Source organism: Columba livia, chromosome 7, assembly GCF_036013475.1.
Source record: "Columba livia isolate bColLiv1 breed racing homer chromosome 7, bColLiv1.pat.W.v2, whole genome shotgun sequence".
In the NCBI taxonomy this organism is placed as follows: Eukaryota; Metazoa; Chordata; class Aves; order Columbiformes; family Columbidae; genus Columba; species Columba livia.
In genome coordinates this window covers 41238018-41256493 of record NC_088608.1, presented here as the reverse complement: position 1 = coordinate 41256493, position 18476 = coordinate 41238018, and the positions used below count along the sequence as shown (strand labels likewise).

General features: G+C 55.9%; 1 protein-coding gene across 1 annotated transcript; it reads right to left on the bottom strand.

The window, feature by feature from the left end:
* Nucleotides 1–2067: 2067 nt before the first annotated feature.
* Nucleotides 2068–3561, bottom strand: LOC135579986 (olfactory receptor 14A16-like). Its single transcript, XM_065070037.1, has one exon. It carries the CDS (start codon nt 3362–3364, stop codon nt 2429–2431), a length of 936 nt encoding a protein of 311 aa, XP_064926109.1. The 5' UTR covers nt 3365–3561; the 3' UTR covers nt 2068–2428.
* Between the last annotated feature and the right edge of the window lie 14915 nt (nt 3562–18476).

Below are 18476 nucleotides of genomic sequence, written 5' to 3'. Positions count from 1 at the left end.
AGCGCTCTGGGACACTGGCAATAGGTGAGAGGGTCTACCAAGCAAGGAGTGACACCCTCTGCACCCTACTACACGAGCTAACACACCTGCTGCTGCAGCAAAGTGTGGGTGGTACTCACCCACTTGACAAGCTGGTTGCTCCCCTCCCAGTGCCTGCTGAGCAGTGACAGTCGCTACCCTCTCGGAGGCTTTTTCAAGGCCAGGGGTCGGGGTGTGATCGCCGACACTGTGGTAACACCACGCCACGTCAGCCACTCTTGCAAGGGCTGCCGGGGGCTTCCAGGTCGAAAAATTGGGATCCGGGGAACCGCAAAACCCCGTGTACCTCAGGATCCGCTGAAACGACTCCAGCTGAGCTGGCGCCAATCAGCTGACCCCGGGGACTGAGATTTAGATTGCATATTAGAAAAATATTCTTCTCAGAAAGGGTTGTCAGGCGTTGGAACAGGCTGCCCAGCGCAGTGGTAGAATCACCATCCATGGAGGGGTTTAAAAGGCATTTAGACAAGGTTATTAGGGACATGGTTTAGTACCAGAGTTAGATTAGGTTATGGTTGCACTTGGTGATCCTGAGGGCCCCTTCGAACTGAAACGATCCTATAATTCTATGATTGTATGATTTATATCTGGTCTTCAGAACTTGTACACTTAATCAGATCAGTTTCAAAAGTGTGGCTGAAGAGGAAGGGATGTAAAGAGAAGAAGTGATAGAGGAATTCTCCAATTGATATTGATACAGAGTTCCTCCTAAAGAGGTGTGTATGGGAAGGAGAAGCCATCTCCTTGGGGTCCATCATTGCATGGACAGTGTTGTTCCTCACCTCCCCAGCCCAACTGTGTCTATTTGTATGTTTGGCTGTGTCAGTGGAAAATATACATCCATATGACACACATAAGGTTTAGAACCCTCCAAGAGCAGGTCTTAGATTTGGAATCTATTCAGAAGTTGACCTTGGGTCACCTCATCTCCCCAGTACCCCAGAGACAGACAAACAGACACACACACAGACAAACTCACTCACACACACACACAAATCAGTCAGGGAAGGACTAATCTGGAGTTTGAAAATCATAGAATAACTTGAGTTGAAAAGGACCCATAAGGATCATTGAATCCAAGTCTCTGCTCCTCACAGGACTACCTAAACTAAACCATAAAACTAAGAGCATCTGCCAGATGCTCCTTGAACTCTGACAGATGTGGTGTCATGACCACTTCCCTGAGGAGCCGGTTCCAGTGACTGACCACCCTCTCAGTGAAGAACCTTTTCCTAATGTCCAATCTGAACTTCCCCCGATGCAGTTTCACTCCATTTACATGTCCTATCACAGGTCATCAGGAAGAAGAGATCAGCGCATCCCCCTCCACTGCCCACCATGAGGAAGGTGCAGACTGCAATGACGTCCCATCCAGCCCCAGCCGTGTCCCATGCAGGGGCTGCTACAGCCCTGCTCTGGCTCTGCCAACCTCTGGGCAAGAAGGGAGGCCGGGCAGGGCTGGCTGTTCCCTGACACAGGCACCGAGTCCCACAGCAGGAAGAAGATGGACAGAGAGCAAACCTCACACGTGAACTTGGGGGAGTGGTCAGTGCTGTAAATGGCAGCGGGAGAGACAAATGTCCTGGGAACCTTCCCAGTCTGGCTGGAGCTGGACATGGCACGAGGACATGGAGACCAGTGCAAACCCAGGACTGCTGGTGTCAGCTCCAGGAGATCCCCAGCACAGACGGCCTGTGCCCCTCAGTGCCAGCCCCTCTCCCCAGCCCAGAACAGGAGTGCTGCTCCAGCAGCAGAGCAGCCGGCCCCAAATGAGTGTCTGCAGAAGGGGGTTTCTCTTCCTCCTGGATTCCTCCCTGCAGGCACAGCAATGCTCCCTTGCTCTTCTCCAGAGACGTCCCTTTCCCTGGGTGACTGTGTCCAGGCTGGGCTGGCCAGGCAGCCTTGGTTCCCACTCTGGGCTCTCCTCAGGGCCCTGAGCTGGCCCCGCTGCTCTGAAAAGACCATGAACTGCTCTTGTCCATGACCATGGCTCCAGGGAGCCCAATGCAAAAGTGGCAGAAAGGATCTGTCCAGTGAGGCGGTGAGGAGCAGCCCTGAGGTCCACAAGTGCCTGATCCTCCTCATGGCAGCTGGGCTCTTGGCTCCTTGACCCCTCCTGCGTGCCAGGACTGAACCCCCAGCTCCAGAGGACATGTACAAGATGAGACACAGACAAATAATTTCCTGCTGGTTTCTTTACTGTGTTTACCTGCACTGGGAGCAATGCTCCATTTGTATATGAGGACTTTACACCACAAAACACTGGTAGAGGGCAATAAATAATATTCTTTCAGTGGGAATATGATTTGAAGTATATTAAACAAAAAGAAAACCAAGACATATATGTTAAAAAAAGCCTCCAAGCTTTCTCCTGAGGATGATAGACTGCTTATTGATACTGCAGTATTCCTTGGTCAAATAATTTCCTCAGGGAATCCTTGATCTCTTTGTTCCTCATACTGTAAATGAGGGGGTTCACTGCTGGAGGCACCACCGAGTACAGAACGGACACCACCCGATCTAGGTTTGGGGAGAAGATGGAAGGGGGCTTCAGGTGAGCAAAAATACCAGTGCTGACAAACAGGGAGACCACGGCCAGGTGAGGGAGGCACGTGGAAAAGGCTTTGTGCCGTCCCTGCTCAGAGGGGATCCTCAGCACGGCCCTGAAGATCTGCACATAGGACACCACAATGAACACAAAACACCCAAAGACTAAACAGGAGCTAACAACAAGAAGCCACACTTCCCTGAGGTAGGAGTGTGAGCAGGAGAGCTTGAGGATATGAGGAATTTCGCAGAAGAACTGGTCCACAGCATTGCCCTTGCAGAGTGGCAGTGAAAATGTGTTGACCGTGTGTAGAAAAGTGTTGAGAAAGCCACTGGCCCAGGCAGCTGCTGCCATGTGGACACAAGCTCTGCTGCCCAGGAGGGTCCCGTAGTGCAGGGGTTTGCAGATGGCAACGTAGCGGTCATAGGCCATGATGGTGAGAAGGGAATACTCAACAGAGATCAAGGAGAGAAAAAAAAAGAGCTGTGTAGCACATCCTCGATAGGAGATAGTCCTGGTGTCCCAAAGGGAATTGGCCATGGATTTGGGGACAATGGTGGAGATGGAGCCCAAGTCAAGCATGGAGAGGTTGAGGAGGAAGAAGTACATGGGGGTGTGGAGGTGCTGGTCACAGGCTATGGTGGTGATGATGAGGCCGTTGCCCAGGAGGGCAGCCAGGTAGATGCCCAGGAAGAGCCAGAAGTGTAAGAGCTGCAGCTCCCGTGTGTCTGTGAATGCCAGGAGGAGGACCTGGGTGATGGAGCTGCTGTTGGACATTGGCTGTTTCTCTGTTCAAAAAAGGAAACAACAACTTAATATTAGGACAGACTCCACGGAGCAAAACTACTCTCTTTTTCATTAACATCACCCCAACTGAAATGCGTTTCCTTTCTCTGGTCTGTGCTGGCTGAGTGTGCTGTGAGCAGCAGAACCTCTGCCCGTGTGCTGCCAAGCAGCCAGCTCTGCTCTGCTGCACTGGGGACACGGGAGCTGGGTTGTGGCAGCTCCAACGTTCACAAGCGGTGTCCGATTTTATGCATTGTTAATGGAAATCGTCAGTATCTGCACTCTTGACGCTGAAAAGCACGGGAAGCAGAGCCGTGTTTTAACATGTCTTTGTAATGATTTTGTCTGTGTTTTTAGTTTTTCACCATCACATCCCGTGACTGGGTTTTTGTAGGGGTCAAAATCTTCATCTTTATGAGGTAAAATGTGAAGAGTCTTGAGAGAGGACAGGCGAAAGGGCTCATCTTTCTGTGGCTCAGTGCAGAGTCAGGACAGCAGAAGAGTCCATCAGTCTTCTTGCCATCGCTCCTGTGCCTTTGCTTGTGCTACTTTGAAGATGACTTCACACACAAATTACTCCTTAAAAAACCCCAAATATTTGGACTCATATGGGAGCGGGGGAGCATTGTTTGAAAGGGCAGATCTGCAAACTGTTCTCTGTTCCAGCCCACTGGCGGAGATGTGATGGAGAGAGCAGGACCCGACCTCTCACCGAGTGAAGCAAAGGACTCTGAGAGGACAGTGCGGACCCCAAGGAAAGGCTCAGCACTGCTGGGATCCTACAGCAGACCTGAGCCTTTCTGGGGGCAGCTCGTGAGCCCAGCAGGACAGGCAGAGCAGGGTCAGGCTCCTGAAAGCGACATGTCCTAAAGGGACAGTCAGATCATTGCCCAGCACACAACACCCAGCATCATCTGCAGACAAGGACCGAAAGAGCTCCTGAACACCCCCTGCTCTGCTGCCTGGAGCTGTCCCTGCCTGCAGCTGTGTCTGTGTCCCCAGGTCTCCTGCTGTCAGTGCCACAGATCCCATCCCACTCGCTGTGTGCTCAGCTCTGCCCTGCAGACCCCTCCCAGCAGCCGGCACTGCCCAGGGACAGCTCTGTGTGACTCCAGGAGCTACAGCTGAATTACCCTGCACCCAGAGACTTACCATGTCAAGGGCTGCAGAGATGTCTCCTCCAGTGAACTCTCGGTCACGCTCCCAGTCCTGAGCCACTTCCTCACTCCTCCCTCCTCAGCAGCTCCAGGCAGAGCCCTCATCCCTGCTGCGTGTGCAGAGGAGCTGCTCCTGGGCAGAGCTGTCTCTCTGCAGCGCTGCCGCTGCCATGAGCTCCCTCTGTGCCAGGAGCCCAGCCCAGCTCAGCAGCACAGGAGCAGCACAAGGGGGCACTTTAATGACCCCTCTGGTGGGTTTGCTGCTGAGTCCATGAACCTCAGGCCCTGAGAGGAAGTTGAAGAAACATCTCAAGAAGCCAATGTCAGATTCAAACTCCAAACTTCCTTGTAGTGCTAATGGGTCCCACCGAGGAACACTACTGAGAAACCAGGTGCAGGGTCTGGGTAGAGAAGAAAACTGGAAGCAGAGATGACATATCAGGAAAAGCAAAGTAAAGGTGGCTCTGATGGGCAGTGAACATGGATGTGCTGCATGAACGCTGCAGGCCGGGGAAGAGCGGCTGGAAAGTGCCTGGAGGAAAAGGCCCTAAGGGTGTTGGTGACAGCGTCTGAACATGAGCCAGTGTGTGCCCAGGTGGCCAAAAAGGCCACCAGCATCCTGGCTTGTATCAGGAATAGTGTGGCCAGCAGGACCAGGGAAGTGAGCGTTCCCTGTCAGTAGATGAAACACTCCCACCCAATTTGTTGTCATCTGCAAATTTACTAAGGGTGCACTCAATCCCTTCATCCAGATCATTGATAAAGAGGTTAAACAGAACTGCCCTTGACGCATCCAGCAGCAGGTACAGCGAGTGATGGCACCACCAGCTGAGGTGCCATCACAGGTGGAGGAACCATGGCACATGAAGCTATTGACACAAATACAGCTGAAGAGAAGGTTACAGAGAGCAGCACAGATGCCAATACAGGTGCTGTTACACCTACAGGTCCACCCCGCAGTGGACACCCTGCCCCTCCCAGCCTGGGTGATGCGTCACAGTGAGGCCCTTTGTGACCCGCTGTGTGACACCACACGGTGCCATATACAGGTGGCGTGACCGCAGCCCTGCACTGTCTGTCAAGACAGCGACGGGACAGGACAGGAGAGCGGAGCTGGCGAGGAGACCCCGAGCACAGCCCACGACTTTCATTGCCAGTCCCGGCACTTCAGAGCACAGAGGCCTTTGCCTGAAGTTCCCCCTTCCCCAATAGTACAGAGGACTTTCCCTTAAGTTCCCGTCCTTTCCCCCCGCTTCCCGGCATTTCACAGGATGGCAAAGAGACCGCCCCCCAGCACCCCAAGGGCGGCCTGGGAAGAGGTGGAGGCTTCCCAGGAGAGCAGTTCTCTGCTGGACGCCTGCAAGGTCCCCACGGTCCAGCTGATGCAGACCGGTGAGTGCAGGGCTGCCTCAGGGCTGGGCAAGGGTCCGGGCCAGTAAACAAATGGGCCAGTGAGAGCGACCAGCTCGATGCCAGGATCACGTTTCCTTGGCACAGCGGCAGTGCAGTCCTGCAGGTGGGGGACATGGCGGTGCTTGACCACCAGGGCTGCCCAGGAGCAGCTGGAAGCCGGCCCCAGCACAGCCGCCCTCCTCAGCCGTGCTGAGCTTCAAGCTCTTTTCATGGTTGCGGAAGCTTGTTGGCAAAGATGCTGTGTCCAACTGACTCCTCTGTGTTTCCCCTCCACGTAGGCGAGACACTGCCAGAGGAGAACCCAAAGCATCCAGAGCTCCAACCTGCATGGGATTCTGTGAGCATCTGGACAATTGCTTCACTCCACCACGGTATCAACATGGCCAAGGTAACGAGCTCCCACCTTGTGTCAGGAGACACCTGTGAGCAAAGCGACCCAGAATCAGCAGAGTTGGCATGGCCTCACTGTCCCTGGTGAGAGGGTTCCTGCTCTCCCCACGTAGGGACTGTCCGAGGGTGGTACAGCCGTCCTGGACACCAGGGAGCCCTGGTTCCCAGCAGGGCAAACACATAATGCCCATGCTCCCAACCCTCCTCCCTCCACCTGGGGAGCCTCTGCTCTAATCCTCCCCCCTGCAGTGACGGCAGACCCTGTTTCCAGCTTCCCTGCAGGCACTGCTGACAGCGCTGCCGGGCATCTCTGGCCAGAGCTGCTCATGGTGCTCAGCCAAGCAGCACCAGCAGGGTGGTCAGCACGACATGTCTTCCCCATCTTCCTTCCTCCTGTAGGAGTTTGGAGAAAACCGCCAGCCTGCCCAGATGACGGACATTCTCATGGTGGCCATTGAGGCCTTGACAGCAGAGGATATCTGTGACAGGCAGATGGGCAGCAGGGTCCTGGACACGGCCATGGGAGACCCGGCCTCCTGGATGACAGATGTAAGTGCCCTGTGGCTGGATTGTCCTGCCTGTGAGCCCTGTCAGGCCTTGTCCTTCCCTCCTTCCCTAAAGCAGCTCTCTCAGGCACCTGAAGCCATTTCAAGAGAGCGGAGAAGGACGGGGAGGGCAGCAGTTTCAGTGGCAGCTTGGGGAATGGCTGCAGCAGCACCAGGGGCTGCAGCATCCTCACCCGTCTCACATCCAGGTGCCAAAGCTCATGAGATACATCTACAAAAACATCGAGGGCGTCTCCACGGAGCCAGCCCGGCACAGCCTGCACTCACTCCTCCTCCTGCTGACAGAGCGGTGCTCCAGGGAAGTGGTGAGGAGCCTGTTGGAGATCTCTCCAACATGTGACAGGTATTGGCCCTGACAGCCCTGGGGGCTTGTTCCCTGTGGGGAGGAGGGCACAGGGATTCTCTGGCTGCCAGACCCACATCCCCAAGGAGAAGGGCTTCCATCCCACCACGTGTCCCAGCCCCACTGGGTCAGCCAGGCCCGCAGCAGCCCAAACTGGCCAATCTGGAGCCCAGCGCCACCACGCTCCTCCCTGCCCAAAGGGCAACACCACCTCAGGCCCGTCCAACCTGCCCGGGCAGGGCCCCCGGGCACCCCAAGCAAAAATGGTGGGCAGGGCCAGGGCTGCAGCACCGCCCGGCTCTGGAGGACCTGGCTTGGACATGCTGCCCTGGCCGAGGCAGCCCCGCTGACGGGCGCTCTGGCTCTGCAGCGCTGCCCTGGCCATGTGGGAGGTGATGATCTCCATGCCTGGGACTTTGTGGAGCGTCCTGACCGAGCTGCGCAGCGTGCTCCAGGACCTGCAACTGCACAAGGTGTTCAGCTGTGCCATGGAGGACGCCTGCATCAGTCTCTTGGCTGTGAGTGTCCACGCTCATCTTCAGGGCTGTGCCTGCCCCTGCGGGGAACCAGGCACAGCCCCCTCCCTGTCTGTCAGCTCCGAATGGCCAGCTCCCCCAGGACATACAGACACGGCCTCTCAGGGTCAGCATGGACCTGACCAGTACCACCAGACCCTGTGCCAGACGCCTGGGGCTGCCCCGTGCGGTTTCGGCCCTGGTGAAAACACACCACGTCTGCCCCTGCCCAGGCAGCACTGTGCTCACCCCCGCCTGCATTGCCCTGCCCGGCTCTGCCCCCTGGAAAGCTGGGGCAGGGACAGAGAAAGGGGCAGAAGCCAGAGACAGCCCAGTTGCTGGCCCTGGGGCAGAGGAACGGTCTCTGCACGGGCTGAGGGCCTTCAGCTCTGGGGAGAGGAGACACTTGCCACCGGCCTTGTCATGCCTCCTTCGTGCCAACACACTGGAGGGAGCCCCACCGGCTCTGCTGTTCTCTCACTGCTGCCTTCACTTTAGCTGCTGCTGCGCACTGACTTTGGATCAGAGAAGTTTGCTGTCCTCTACAAACCCGAGAGTTTCCTGAGGAATCCGAGTTGGATGATGCTCTCGGTGGTGCTCGAGAGCCTCATCACGCTTTCAAAGGCACATATGATGGTGAGTGAGGCACAGTCAGCTGGAGCCATGTTGGCAGCTGGGGGCTGCAGCAGTGGGTAATGCGTTGGCTTGGCCTTGGTGGGAGTCTGAATGTGGAGTGATGGCTCCAGTCCCCCTCTCTGCTATGGAGGGGGCTGGTGGGCGCCTGGGGAGCCCTCCAGGCACAGAGGGTTTCCCATCCTTCCGCCCCTTCAGGCTTCTCAGAAAAGGGGGTGGCTGAGCAGGGGACACTGCTCTCCTGCCCCCCCTTCCCTGCTCCATGCTCTCCCCACATCCCCATCAGTGGCCGCTGCCTGTCAGGAGGCTGCTGCCGCGACTCCTGTGCCACCTGCTGGGAAGATGAACGGGAGGCTGGTCCTCAGTGGCCAGAGCATTTTTGCCAGGGTGATCTTTCAGCGCTTCACAATAAGGAAACTGTGTTTCTTACAGGCAAGAAAAATACTGGTCCTGCTGCCAGACATCATGGAGACCATGCAGGACACCAACAGTGATGTCAAGAGGAAGGCCCTGCTACTCTTCAGGAACACGATGGGTCACCTGGACCGGGAGGAGGCGAGCCCCATCGCTCTGCAGCTGGCGGAGAAGCTCCTGCCCCTCTTTGATGATGTAAGGCTGCCCTGGGAGCCCCAGCCCGAGCCCTACAGATGGGCACTCGGCAAAGACAGCTGCCCCTCAGCCCAGCCCCGTGGGCAGCCCTCGGGCAGGGCTCCCCTCATGCTCCTCTTGCATGGCCTTTCAGGGCTCTGGGGCCATCCAGCCTCAGCTGTAGATCTGCCCCACGGCTCCTGTGCTCAGGATCCGACCCCTCACATCAGCCACGCTGACGCCCTTTGCTCACCGTGGGCTGGGAGTGCCTGTTGCTGAAGTTCCCCATCCTCCACCCTACCAGGAGTCCAGCCTGGTGCGGGAGTTCTCCATCAGCCTCTTCAGAGACGTGATGGACACTGTGGTGGGGAGAAACAAGAAGATGCTGAGGAAGACAGTGAAGAGGGTCCTGGTCCCACTGTTCCTCCGTATGAATGACCAGAGCAAGAGCGTGGCCAAGGTGCAGTGACCAGAGTTGTTGGGAAGGCTGTGCTGCAGCAGCAGCCCAAGGCCACCCCACACAAGTCCCTACAGGCTTCCCAACTGTTCCTGCACGTGTGGGAGGCCAGGGCTGTGAGTCCCCATCACTGCCCCCAGGTCTTTGAGCCCCCAGCTCTGTCCCCCAGGGCTGTGCCCAAGAGACCCCCAGGTGTTTGGGCCGGAGACAACCCCAGCCCCTGAGGGCAGGATGGCCTCAGGACAAAGTCCTGCTCACCCAGTTCCCCCTGCCTTGGGCCAGCTAACTCGGGCTGTGCAGGGGGCTGCAGCACTTACAAGGGCTGCAGAGCCAGCTTGTTCAGGTGTCCTGCTGGGGGACGCCCGTGGGAGCTGCTGCTGGCTCCGTCCTGCCCCGGGGTCTCTGGGACTCCAGCCCTCACTGCCTGCAGCCGTGGGCCCTCAGCTCCTCTGCCCCTCAGGCTGCCCCCAGCCCCGGTGGAAGCTCAGCAGCTCTTGAGGATCTCTGTTCTGCTGGCCAGCAGCAGGCTACACCTGAGGTGGCAGCTGCCCCGTGTCCCTGCCCTGGGCACTGAACCCACTTCAGACTCCATTCCCTGATGCCTCTTCCCACAAGGGGCTGGGAACAGCTCATGCTGGGCCAAGAGGAGGGAAGGTGCCAGGTGTCTTCCCCCGGGGTGCGGTGCCATCTCCCAACCTCTGCTTCTCTGCAGGCCTCTAGGGACGCCCTGCTGGACTGTGCAGGGTTCCTGGGATGGAGGAACCTCAGCACCCTGGTCCAGACACATCAGATACACCGCATCGGAGAGTGTTTGGTAAGAATTGGACGAGGGCTGCCCCAGGTGCCCCGTGGGGAGGGCTGTGCAGCTGAGCCTCACCTGCCCTGTTCCAGCCCGGAGCCCACAGCCTGGAGCCACATCCTCCTTCCCTGCCTTCAAGCACAGACCCCCCAAGGGCTCTTCTCCAGGCCCCTCTCCCCTCCCTGCCCCCAGGTGCTAAATAAGACCCTGGCACATGTTGGCCCTGGCCGTGGGACAGAGGGCTCTCAGCACTGCCAGGCCCCCTCTGCCCTCTGCTCTCTCTGAACCTCAGCCCCACAGGGCTCCTGTCTGGGAGGGAAGAGGCCACTGGTAGGAGGGACTGGTCCGGGTGGCTGGGCAATGTCTGTACCAGACCCATGCCCTTGTGTTCTCACCAGCTCCAGCAGGACAAGAGCAGGCTGGAAGAACAGCTGTGTCAGAGCCTGCTGTATGTGAAGGACGCTCAGGCCACCGTGCGACTGGAGGCCGTCAGGTTCACCGGTGAGCCACAGCCCCCGGGGACCCTCTGCTGGCAGCCTGGCCCCCGTCCCCACCGCTGCACGGGCAGCGGCCTTGGGTCCTGTCCTGCCCGGGGCCAGCCCTGCCCAGGGGTGCAGGGTGTGCAGCCGAGCCGGCCGGGCCGGGGCCGTGCTGCCGGGAGCGTGCTGGGGAGCAGAGGCCTGACAGGAGCTCTGTGCACAGGGCTTGGCGCGCGGTACCTGAAGAACCGCAGCAATAAGGTGGAGAAGCTGAATGAAATCACCAAAGGTGAGTGGGGGCCGTGCTGTGCTGGTGGGCAGGGGACAGGGCCTGGGCAGGGCGCTGCCATGCCTGGTCCTCCTCCAGGAAAGCGCTTCAGGGGCAGAGGATGTGGCAGGGGCACCTGGCACGTCCCGGAGCAGCAGCTTCCAGCTGGCCTGTTGCTCTCATCTGCTCCTCCCGGCCAGGGGAAGAGACGAGTGGGGCTGGCACAGTTCGGAGGGGACTCCTGGGGGTCTCTGCAGGCAGTGGGGGCTCATCTCTGCTCTGCGTCCCTCTCTTGCAGTCCTCCTGCCCTTGATGGAAGACCCTGATACCTGCGTCAAGCACTTGGCATTTCAGACACTCTACAACCTACTGATAGAGTTCCCAAGACCAAAACAGAGATGGTGGTTGCTGAGCTGCTGGATCTGTGGGAGCCAAAGAGAATAAATTCTCTCTCAAAAATGGCCATATTTGAATATCTTTTTTTCACTAAAGCTGGAAGACAAAGCCCAGTCCCATGGTGTCCTTCCCATGGGGACCACCCTGAGCGTTCCAAGCAGTGTCACTCCTGGCCTCTGCCGCTGCCCGCGGGACAACACAGCTGGACCCAGGGTGTCCTGGCAACAAAGCCCCAGTGACCCGTTGGTCCACATACTTCTGTATAACCTGTCCAAGGCCCTTTAGCTGGAGCCACACGTCCTGCCTTTCCCACATCGCAGAGCTCCAGCCTTGGGGATACATGAAGGTACTGAAAGAAAAGAGACAGGCAGTGTGTGTGGGGAGCAGGGCAGGGGATTGGAGAGGCTAGAGAATGGGAAAAGCTTTGCCTGGAGCAGTCCTAACTCATAAGTGTGCTTCCCTCCCATGGCAGTGCCTCATAAACAAAGGGTCGGATGTCCAACACAGCTTCATCACCCAGTTCCTCCTCCTGGCATTCACAGACACACGGGAGCTGCAGCTCTTGCACTTCTGGCTCTTCCTGGGCATCTACCTGGCTGCCCTCCCGGGCAACGGCTTCATCATCACCACCATAGCCTGTGACCAGCACCTCCACACCCCCATGTACTTCTTCCTCCTCAACCTCTCCCTCCTAGATGTTGGCTTCATCTCCATCAGTGTTCCCAATGCAATGGCCAATTCCCTCACGGACACCAGGGCCACCTCCTACTTGCGTTGCTATGCAAAGTTATTTCTGCTTCATTCTTGATCGTAACAGAGTATTTTCTCCTCGCCATCATGTCCTACGACCGCTATGTTGCCATCTGCAAACCCCTGCACTACGGGACCCTCCTGGGTAGCAGAGCTTGTGTGCACATGGCAGCAGCTGCCTGGGCCAGTGGGTTTCTCGTTGCTCTGCTGCACACGGCCAATACATTTTCACTGCCACTGTGCACGGGCAATGACCTGGAACAGCTGTTCTGTGAAATCCCCCAGATCCTCAAGCTCTCCTGCTTAAACTCCTACCTCAGGGAAGTCTGGCTTCCCTTGGTCAGTGCCTGTTTACAGTTTGGGTGTTTTGTGTTCATTGTGGTGTCCTATGTGCAGATCTTCAGGGCCGTGCTGAGGATCCCCTCTGAGCAGGGACGGCACAAAGCCTTTTCCACGTGCCTCCCTCACCTGGCCGTGGTCTCCCTGTTTGTTAGCACCCCTTTTTTTGCCTACCTGAGTCCCCCTTCCATGTCCTCTCAGTCCCTGGACCTGGTGGTGTCATTTCTGTACCTGGTGGTACCTCCAGCAGTGAACCCCCTCATCTACAGCATGAGGAACAGAGAGATCAAGGATTCCCTGAGGAAAGGATTTGAACACATACTATTTCAGCATCATTAAGGTACCCATACAACTTAGAAGACTTCCAGGGTATCTCAGGAAAAATCAGGACTATTTTTGGTTTTTTCTTTATTTTATATATTTGCCTTTATACCTATGATAACAAGAAGTGCCATGAAATAGTATTACTCATCCCACCTCTTGACACTGGTGAAACCCCAGTAGGCGGCTCAGCGTCACACAGCTCACTCCTCCAAAGTAGGATGGGGGAGAGAATTGGAACTCTAAAAGTGAGACAACTCAGGAGTTGAGACGAAGGCAATTTGATAGATAAATCTAAAGTTGTGTGCATAAACAAAGCAAAACAAGAACTGCATTTGCTCCTCCCTGTCAGCAGGTGGGTGCCCAGCCACCTCTAGCTAAGCTGGGCTCCAGCACACCTAGCAGTTACTTGGGAAGATAAGCACCATCACTCCAAGTGTCCTGCCCTCCCTTCTTCTGCTCCCGACTTTTACTGCTGAACATGACATCATATGGTGTGGAAGGTCCCTTTGGTCAGCTGTCCCAGCTGTGTCCCCTCCCAGCTCCTTGTGGACCCCCAGCCCACTTGCTGCTGTGGTGTGTGAGAAAAAGAAACGGCCTTGGCGCTGGGTAAGCTCTGCTCAACAGTGACTAAAACATGCGTGTGTTACTAACACTGTTCTCATCCCAAGGGCAATACATAGCGTCATACAAGCATGAAGAAATTGAACTCTATCCCAGATGAAACCAGCACATGTACATACAGAACCAGTCTTCTTGCATAAATAAAGAACCCTGAAGAAAACAATTTGTCTGAGCTCCCATCTCTTCCAATCTTCTCTGGAGCTGGGGATACAGAAAGGGTTAAGGACCCAAAATCCCAGCTGACACGTGGAGGAGCTGCCCATGGGACCCAGAGGCTGCATCCTGCTGACTCAGCAGGCGCTGCCCCTCTGCCGCCTGATTGTCATCACAGCTGCTGCTTCCCTGGAGCCACGGACATGGAGGATGTGGCCTCTTCAATGCTGGCCTCTCCTCACTTCCACTGTCCTCTTGTGCTCTTGCATTTGTGCTGCCGCTAAGGTCTTGTGTACCTTGTGACAGTCCTGGTGTATCTACAGTGGCATCCCTGTGGCTGTGGACAGGAGCAGGCCATGGGAACCACTGTGTGAGATCTGGCCTCACTGCTGGCACCACCAAGAGCACAGGGGCTCCTCAGGGCGGGGTACCCTTCCAAAGCTGGTGTCAGGAATATGCCCGACAAACTGCTCCCTCAAAGGGACTTTTGCTACCTTGGGATGCCTAATGGAGTCACAGCAACAAGCTCAGAGTGCCAGGATGATGTGTGAGGAACCAAAGGATGGGAAAAAAACTTCTCTTTGTGGTGACAAATGTCCATGCAGATAGCACCTGCCTTGGGTCCTATGGCAAATGCTATCCTGGAGAAGAACCACAAGCTGCCAAGTGATGTCAGGAGATTTCCAGGAACAGCATATGAGTCCCAACAGGCAGTGACTGGCACCTCCTAAAATAAGTGACCATCCAAGAAGGAGCCTCCCAGACAAAAAGGTGAAATCAGGAGATCATGGGCTAATGAGAGGAGAGGCTGTGAGGAGCCAGCAGGCAAAGTAACATAAGACTGGAGAGTGTTTCAGGACACCCTCTGGTGAAGGCCCTGGCTGGATCTAGTGCAGCCCTGTCCTGCCCTTTGTGCCATTAGAGACACCCCACGGTCCTGCCCTTGGCTACTGAGCCAGCTGGGAAGATGGAAAGGGCTCAGCAGTGGCGATGCTCATCCAGCTGGGTCTGCTTCCCACCCCGAACAGCGTGGCCAGTGCAAAGACACCCCACGGCCCCAGGGCAACACAGCCCCTGGCTCTGCAGAGCAGCATCGCCAGATCAGGGCCATGCGGGGAGCACGGAGAGGAAACCAGAGCCAGCCAGAGCAGCCTGGACACCTGGAGAAAGGGATGTCCCTGGAGAAGAGCAGGGGAGCATTTCTGTGCCTACAGGGGGGAATCCAGGAGGAAGAGAAACCCCTTTTTGAAGACGCTCATTTGGGGCCGGCTGCTCTGCTGCTGGAGCAGCACTCCTGTTCTGGCCTGGGGAGAGGGGCTGGCACTGAGGGGCACAGGCCGTCTGTGCTGGGGGTCTACTGGAGCTGACACCAGCAGTCCTGGGTTTGCACTGGTCTCCATGCCCTCGTGCCATGTCCAGCTCCAGCCCTGGGGCTGTGGGTGGGGCTGAGACCCGTCTGTGCCCCCAGCAGCTGCTGAGCCCTTCAGAGGGGCTGGGGCTGTGGGCTGAGTGCCCAGAGCTCTGCAGCCCCTGTGCCGGGCACGGCCGTGGGCCAGCCCAGCCTGGGCTGCTCTGCTGGGCTGGGCTGGAGAGAAAGCCGGGGCTGTGGGGAGAGCTGGGCAGGGGCTGGGCTGAGCTGGAAAGTGCTGGCAGAGGACACCCCGGTGCTGGCTGAGCTGTGTGGCCATGCAGGGGGAGGACTCACTCAGCGGGGTGAGCTGCAGAGCCAGGACACGCAGGGGCAGGAGAGAGGAGGCCGCTCTGTGCCCTCGGTGCAGGGACAGGATGGGAAGGTGCCCAGGACATTGGTCTCTCCCGTCGCCATTTCCAGCACTGCGCCACAGTTGCTGGGTCAGGTTTGCTCTCTGTCCATCTCCTTCCTCAGGCGCTGGTGCTCCCTGGCACTGCTGCCATTCCGGGACTGTTTTCCCCTCTACCCACACACAGGAACTGTCCCTGCAGCTCCAAAAAGGCCTTTGAGAAAGGATCTCAGGGAAAAAAATAGTCTCTGAAAGTCCTTTATTTCAGGTAAAGACCCAGAGAGCAGGGCTCCTCGTTTACCCAGCAATTAGGTATGAAAAGAAAAACAGACAGTGAATCAGTAAAGGATGAAAACATTCACACAATTTTAAAATCCCAGCATCACAACAAAATAAAGAAGACATGTCGAGCCTGCAGTGAGTTAAATTAAGACTGCCATGCAGCAGATAAGGGGCAGTTATTGCTTCAGAAAAACATCCAGTCATCAGTTTCCACATGGCGTCCTTGAGATAGGGGGAAATATGGAATTGGTGAAGCTGTGGGGGATAACTGTGTTGTGTTGCTTCAGAAAATATTTGACATGCATATCATAATAATAGTAATAACAACAATAACAACAATAATGAAACAAGCAGGCAAACAAATAAACCCAACAACAACAAAACAAAACAAGCGAAGGTGAATAACCATGAAAGAAAGAGGAAGACTGCCCCGTCCATGGAGCTCTGCAGAAGGAGCGTGGAGCCGTACATCGTATGAGGCGATATAGTTGGCATCAGCACGTAGAGAAGACTTTTGTAGGGAAGACTTTGAAGGGAGCGGCCTGACTCCATGCAGCTGAAAACCTGAGAGCTGGCAGTGTGCTGAAGGGATGGGGAGAAGTGTCCTGGGCTGAACAGAAACCTGTGGATGACACAAGGTTGGAGAGATGTGCTTTGCAGAGACTGGCAGGAGTCCTTCCCAGGGATGAGCGGGATGAGCTTTGGACACACGGAAAAATAAATTGGCTCTCAAGCGTGGTTTGGAATTAGTGCCACTGTCACTAGTAGCAGAAAGAGGACCGTGCCGTAAGGGAACTCCTTGTTCTTCAGGAGAAAAACTGAAGCTTTTTCACGTCCTTCCTTGTCAAAGAAGGTGTAATTTTTCAGTAGTTAGCCTCTGGCACCACAGAATCCCAGAATGTCGGGGTTGGAAGGGACCTGGAAAGCTCATCCAGTGCAATCCCCCCATGGAGCAGGAACACCCAGATGAGGTTACACAGGAAGGTGTCCAGGCGGGTTGGAATGTCTGCAGAGAAGGAGACTCCACAACCTCCCAAGACTCTACACTTGCCCTTGTTATATTTATTAAATTTTTCCCCGCCCAACTCTCCAGCCTGTCCAGGTCTCTGGATGGCAGCACAGCCTCTGGCGTGTCAGCCACTGCTCCCAGCTCGGTGTCATCAGCAAACTTGCTGACAGTCACTCTATTCCCTCGTCCAAATTGTTGATGAATATATTAAATAATACAGGCCCCAGCACTGACCCCTGAGGCACTGCACTAGATACAGGCCTCAACTGGACTCCGCCCCGTTGACCACGATTCTCTTGCTTCTTCCCTTCAGCCAGTTCACAGTCACCTCACTACCTGGTCATCTAGACCGCACTCCCTCAGTTTAGCTGTGAGGATGCTGTGTGAAATGCTTTATTTAAATCACGGTAGACCACATCCACCACTCTGCCATCATCCATCCATCTTGTTATGTCCTCATAAAAGTCAATGAGGTTGGTCAAGCATGACTTACCTTTGGTAAAGCCATGTTGACTGCCCCTAATGACCCTCTTATCCCTGATATGACTTGAGATGGTACCAAGCATGAGTCGTTCCAGCAGTTTCCAGGGGATGGAGGTGAGGCTGACCGGCCTACAGTTGCCCGGGTCCTCCTTCTTGCCCTTTTTGAAGACTACAGTGACATTTGCTTTCCTCCAGTCCTGAGGCACCTTTCCTGTTTCTCAAGACTTGACAAAGATGATGGAGAGCAGTCCAGCAATGACCTCAGCCAGCTCCCTCAGCACCTGCGGGCGCATCCCATCCGGACCCATGGATTTATGGATCTCCAGATTGCCTAACTGCTCCCTAACCCAGTCCTCATCAACCCAGGCAAACTCCTCCATTGTCCTGCCTTCCTCTGGGGCCTCAGCAGTACGGGGCTCCCCAGGACAGCCTCCGGCAGAGCAGACAGAGACAAAGAAGCATTCAGTAACTCTGCCTTCTCTGTATCTTCTGTCACCAGGGCACCCGTCTCATTCATCAGTGGGCCTACATTGCCTCTGCTGTTAGTTTTATCTGCCACATATTTGAAAAAGGTTTTCCTGTTGTTCTTGACCCCTCTCGCCAGGTTTAATTCTAGGGAGGCCTTAGCTTTCCTAGTTGCCTCCCTACACTCTCTGACAACAGCCTTACATTCTCCCCAAGTGGCCAGCCCCTCCTTCCATGATCTATAAAACCTCCTCTTCCACTTGAGCTTACCCAGCATCTCCTGTTTGACCACGCAGGTCTCCTGGTTTTGCTCTCAGGGCTATTCCTTTGTTTAAGTTATATTTAAATGATATTTAAAGATTACACCTCTTAGACAGAATTGCCTTTTTATGATGCCTGATCAATGTATTTTCTCCCTGGTTTTGGTAGGTGGCTGAGGGGTAGAATATGGTGGTTGTTTCTCTTTTAGGGTATCAGCCACCCCAGGGTGAGGCTGGGTGACATTTTGGTGAGCTGAAAACCTCCAAAGGCGGGGATCACCGAGAGTCCCCGGGTGTCCTGCTGCAGGGCAGCACCACCCGCCTGCTCAGTTTTTCCTAATGCTCCGTTCAAAGCTCCCTGGAGGGTGTTGGTGGCTGCTGCCTCTGTCCCACCAGCCGCCACTGCAGAAGGGTTTGCCTCCCCCATCATCTCCCCAAGCAGGAGTCGCTGCTTTTCCAGTGCCCTGTGTCCCCTTCAGCAGACTGAAGAGGCCCAATTGACTGAGCTGCTCCACAAAGCTCAAGTGCCCATGACCCCACCATGACAGATGTTCCTCTGGACCTTCACCCGTGTCGTGGTTTAACCCGAGCTGGCAACACAACCGCGGCAGCTGATCACTCACCCCCAACCCCTTCCCCTCCCAATAGGGGAG